The sequence below is a fragment of the Montipora capricornis genome, chromosome 4 (assembly GCF_036669925.1).
Source record: "Montipora capricornis isolate CH-2021 chromosome 4, ASM3666992v2, whole genome shotgun sequence".
Taxonomy (NCBI): Eukaryota; Metazoa; Cnidaria; class Anthozoa; order Scleractinia; family Acroporidae; genus Montipora; species Montipora capricornis.
The window spans coordinates 8894113-8899112 of NC_090886.1; the positions used below are offsets into that span (position 1 = coordinate 8894113).

Genomic DNA, 5000 nt, shown 5'->3' on the forward strand with positions numbered 1-5000 from the left:
ATAGTAGACACTGTCCTTAAGCTCGTCGCGCAATGCTGAGAAAGTTATTTTGGTCTCGTGCCCATGGTCACGCAGCCAATGATAACCAATTAGATGTCTTCCTTACAATGGCCGCGCATCATGACCACGGACTACATTTAGATTGAAAAATAAAATGAGCATTGGACGTGACCCATGTACGGTGGGTGCTCCTCTCTTGTCGGACGTTGTTTCACAATATTCGTGTGTGTTATCCTGTTAACTGAGACATCTGTCTCCCTGTCAACTTTCTGGTTCGGTAAAAAATGCATCTAAATTCGAAATATATCGTCAAGAAGTGTTCCTTTTATGTGTCAGATAATAGAGCGTTTTCACTCACGTGACCAGCAGCCATATTGGATTACAGAAACAAAAGAAAGTATTTGCATAAAAATAGAGTTTACCTCCCGGAGGATTTGTTTTGTACACCATCAGGGCAGCCATTTCTTTGTTTTGGAACACCAACTTGGTCGCCGTGACGTCATGTGAAAACGCTCCATGGGCCATTTCCGAGTGCATGTCTGCCTCCTCTTCAAAGCGAGTCTAAGCGCGAAGGTTTTGTGATGGTTAGTTCTACTTTACTTATGTACAAAAACTAATTTTCATAAGAAAAACTTACTCGGAAATCGCCTATTTCCTTAACCCTAGAGGGTTGCCAGACCATCGACAACTAGCTGCGATCTTTTCCTTTTGGACAGTAAAATCTATGAGTTGCACCCTGGGGAAGGCAAGGATTAAAGAGGACCTGTAGGTTTTGAGTGGACTCAGACGTTGTTAATCGTTTCTCCCATAAGGGGTTCTTTGTCGATGAGTACAATCATATGGCGTCAGAGAGAGCAAAATATCTAACTAGCAGCTTTTGGGAAGGGGGACGGGGAAGGGGGTGCAGGGATAAAGTTACCACCACTAGGAGGAGGCAGTGCGGCCCAATGGTAAGGACGCTTGCCTTGAGATCCGAGGATCCCGGGTTCAAGACATGTTCTGGCCACTGCTTGTATTTGTTCCTGGTAGTTCCTGGTTCAACTTCTCAGCTGCACGTGTAAATAGCCAACTGGCTTGCTTCCGGCCAGTTGCGATTCTTAACAGTTGTTGTTGGATGTTCTGTTCTGTCGTGATAGACCAATTCGGCTAACTCAATGTTGTACCCAATTCGAATCTTTTGGGAAGAAAACGTTTTGTTCCAAGTATCTCCATATCGTTTAAATGTGAATGCTTCATTGTCATGTAAATTCAACACATAAAGAATCTTAACCCCTAGAGATTTGAATTGGGTACAACATTGAGTTAGCCGAATTGGTCTACCACGACAGAACAGAACATTCAACAACAACTGTTAAGAATCCCAACTGGTCGGAGGCAAGCCATTGGCTATTTACACAGAATTGGTCTATTCTGTTTCATTGGCCCTGAAAAGCTCCCATGAGGAGTGGTCAATTAAGGACGGTGTCTACTATTGTTGTTGCGCATACGTTCTGCGCATCTCGAGATACTCGGATTTCCTATCGGCGGTGCTTATTAATACAGGGATATTTTTGCGTGGTTCAAACCTATGCGGACAAAGCAGAACTTAGCAATTGCTCGTGGTATACAAAAAGAAAATTGGGGGTAACCATGCAAGTTTCAGAGATAATTAAGCTTCAATTTTGCAAATAACGCCATACATTTCTTTGTATATTTTAAAGCTTTTTACAAATATTGTTGATTAATTATCTTCAAAAATGCGTGGTCACCCTCAATTTCCTATTTGGATTTCAATAACACTTGTTAAGATCTGCTTTTCCTGTATATTCAGTAAACCGCGCAAAAATACCTTTGAATTAGTTGGCACCGTCCTTAAGTATGTATTGTATGTATTGTATACTAGCAGTCATCTGACCCACGAACTAGCGGTTCCATTTGATGTTACAAACTGTTCCAGTATGTTTTGTATACGTCTACTTCATTCATCAAGTCCTTTCGAAGGAACACATGAGCCCAACAAATTAACCTGCTTCCAACTGAGTGGCTTCATAGCTCAGTTGGTAGAACATTTCACCAGCATCGTAGAGGGTCATGGGTTCGAATACCGCTAAAAAGAGGCAATTGCAAAAATTGTCCAGGCAAGTTCGAGGATCATTTCTCTCTTTCATCTATAATCCACACTTCAAAGCAGTTTGACGTCAAATGACTGCTAGTCTTTTTAAGTTTGACGGCGTATTCAAATAGGTATTTCATGGTGAATTGACAAAATCAACTTAAAATGGCTGAAGAAGGTTACCCCCAAAACGAAATGAATATATGACTTGAGATGTACTTTAAAGTTAGTGTTTGAACGGTGACCCAGCTTATGCCCCAGAATTTTTGATGAATGAATCGGGCTCCGCTGCTAATATCGTGTTATCTTTTTGCTTCAACAGTTTTTAGTGGACATCGTTTTATGCTCTCGCGCGCACAATTACAAGTCATTGATGAACTTTGTACTAGGGTAAGATATGTAAATTGTTTTATTCAACTGACCGAATCGATTGACGGAATGAGACACTGGTTGACTTACCAATCAACTGACTAACGTGATCTCCCCCAGGCTGTTGATTACAATTTTTTATGAAAGGGGCTTCTCGTTCATTAACTTTCAGAGCTCCGGCGCCGGTGCACATTTCGTCTTTTCTATCCCGCCACTATCGCATTGAATCGACCCATAACAAGGAACACTGGGCTGAACTGACCATGGCCAGCGAATTTTGCGAGTCAATGGCAAAGGACCTTATCAGCATCTCGTGCGCCGAGGATTCCGAGGCGGTGCTCAACTCCATTGACGGCAAGAAAGTCGCTTTCCTTGACTTCCTGATCGACTGCGGACTCAAGCAGTGCGTTTCGCACTCTTTGGTGCAGCAGTACGTGTCGCAGATCTGGTTCGGTGATCTGAAAATGGAAGACTGGAAGCTCATATTGCTGGCTGTTGTCTCATTCTTTTTCCCGCCTCTCTGGGTGTACTTGTCGCTTCCCTTCAAGAACAGACATCGACAGATCCCGGTGATCAAGTTCATCTGTCGGCTCATCTCGCATCTCTACCTGATCTTCATCCTAAGTCTGACAGTAGTGGTGCCGTGGAACTACTCCGGCACCTACCTGGCCCCACACTGGTACGAGTACTTTCTCTACTTATGGATCATCGGGATGTTGCTCGCCGAGTTCAGCAGCGAGCGCGTGCGAAGCGGCCTTGGTTGGTTTCCCACAATTGTCGTCCTGTTGATCGTGTTCTCCGAGCTTCTACGAGTCATCGCCGTCGGATACGAGAGTCCTCAGAGAATTGGGATAGTGTTCGCGCGGGACCAGTTCCTTGGGGCAGCAGTGATGCTATCCGTTCTTCAGCTCCTCGATTTTCTTTCAATACATCGGTTATTCGGTCCATGGAGTGTCATTATCGGCCATCTTGTTGTGGATGTTCTTCGCTTTCTTTTGATCCTCTTGATTTTCTTCGCAAGTTTTACGCTTCAACTTCTCGCAGTTCTGAAGGTAATACGTTTTTGTGTTTAGTAGGTTTTATCTCATGTGACAGCATGACTCAGTCGTGATCGGTAATGAATACAAGTTCTTGATATGGGAGAATTCCTCTAAACAATTAGGGAGCTAAATAAGCACGTGATAGCCAGCGACGGCCAACCGGAAATGAGCTGCTTTCGTTCAGTTTAAGGAGGCTCGAACCAGTTTCAACGTTTCCAAGTGACGCTCTTATTAGAAGGAACAGCACCACAACGTTGTATCATGTATTGGCAATATTGTGGTATCAAGTAAAACACGAATTATTGCTGAACAAGATATAGTCATTATTATGACGTAATATGTCACCGTGGCAACGGACAAGCCCAGTAAAAACACCCTCTATTTTGTCTTTAGTTGCTTATATCTCAAAATCGAACGCGGTTATTCCCATTTTTTTATTTCTGAAAAGTAATCAGAAGGGCAAGATGAAACTTTCTGCAAAGTTTAAAAAAATTATGTCTAGTGGATTCAGAGCCACATTAATTTCGTGATGTTTTTAAGGTAGCTCTGAATCCTCTAGACAGAATTTTTTTAAACTTTGCCGAAAGTTTCATCGTGGCCTTCTAATCGCTTTCAGCAATAAAAAAGAGGGGGTCACCGAGTTCGTTTTTGAGATATGAGTAACTAAATCCAAAATATAGGGTGTTTTTGCCGGGTTCTCCCGTTGCCAAGGTAACTTATTACAACACAATAATGATCACATCTTGTTTGGAAATGATCAGTGCTCTATACGGTACCACAACATTGCTGTTACGTGATACAGTGTTGTAGCGTCATTCGATCTAAACAGAGAGTCTTCTAAGCAGGCTCCATGCGCCATACTAGTGCCCAGCTTCCCCGCGGTCCTAAAACTCTATGGAGCCTTGTTAAAACTACGACAGCACTTGTTGCTTCTTTCTGTTCGACACGAAGGGACACATTCTTTAAGTTGAGGCCACGTAAAGCTTCACATGGAGACTCTTCGAATGTAATGCTTCTGAGTACCGCCATGTTTAGTACTATTGACGACTAACGACTCGTATTTGAACTCCGAAAGTCCTAGAATCTAAGACTGCAAATCAATGTCTCCAGAGCCCTTTGTTTTCTCATGCGAAGGCCCCGCCGGCTAAGAAAAACAATGGGATTTGGGAACGAGAATGTTGTAATTTCATCTTCAAATGGTTGGACTTTCAACCCTTCTAGGATCAGGACTGTAAACCGTAGATTCCGTGTCATTTTAAAACTAATTGTCTTTATTGGTGTAAAGGTTCTTAGCAATTTAAGTGTTGTAATCTCAAGATAAGTTAAGGAGGCTCGAAGGGGTTTCAATACTTAGCCTGCTTTGGCAAGGCCGACGACGACGGCTACGATAACGCCGCAAATCAATGCACGCCCCGCGCGCGTGCGTTTTACATTTTGATACGTTTCTTTGCCGTTCTCGTTCTGACAACGGCGTCAAATTTGAGGTCACGTGGAGGACG

General features: G+C 43.1%; 1 protein-coding gene across 5 annotated transcripts in view; it reads left to right on the plus strand.

The window, feature by feature from the left end:
- The window catches only part of LOC138045496 (serine/threonine-protein phosphatase 6 regulatory ankyrin repeat subunit B-like), a 102192-nt gene that overhangs the window by 91863 nt on the left and 5329 nt on the right, over positions 1-5000 (plus strand). For all 5 annotated transcript variants that reach the window (XM_068892023.1, XM_068892022.1, XM_068892025.1 and 2 more), the window contains 2 exons: positions 2415-2482; positions 2634-3513. In XM_068892023.1, coding sequence (XP_068748124.1) covers positions 2415-2482; positions 2634-3513 — 948 coding nt within the window. The remainder of the gene's footprint in view (positions 1-2414; positions 2483-2633; positions 3514-5000) is intronic.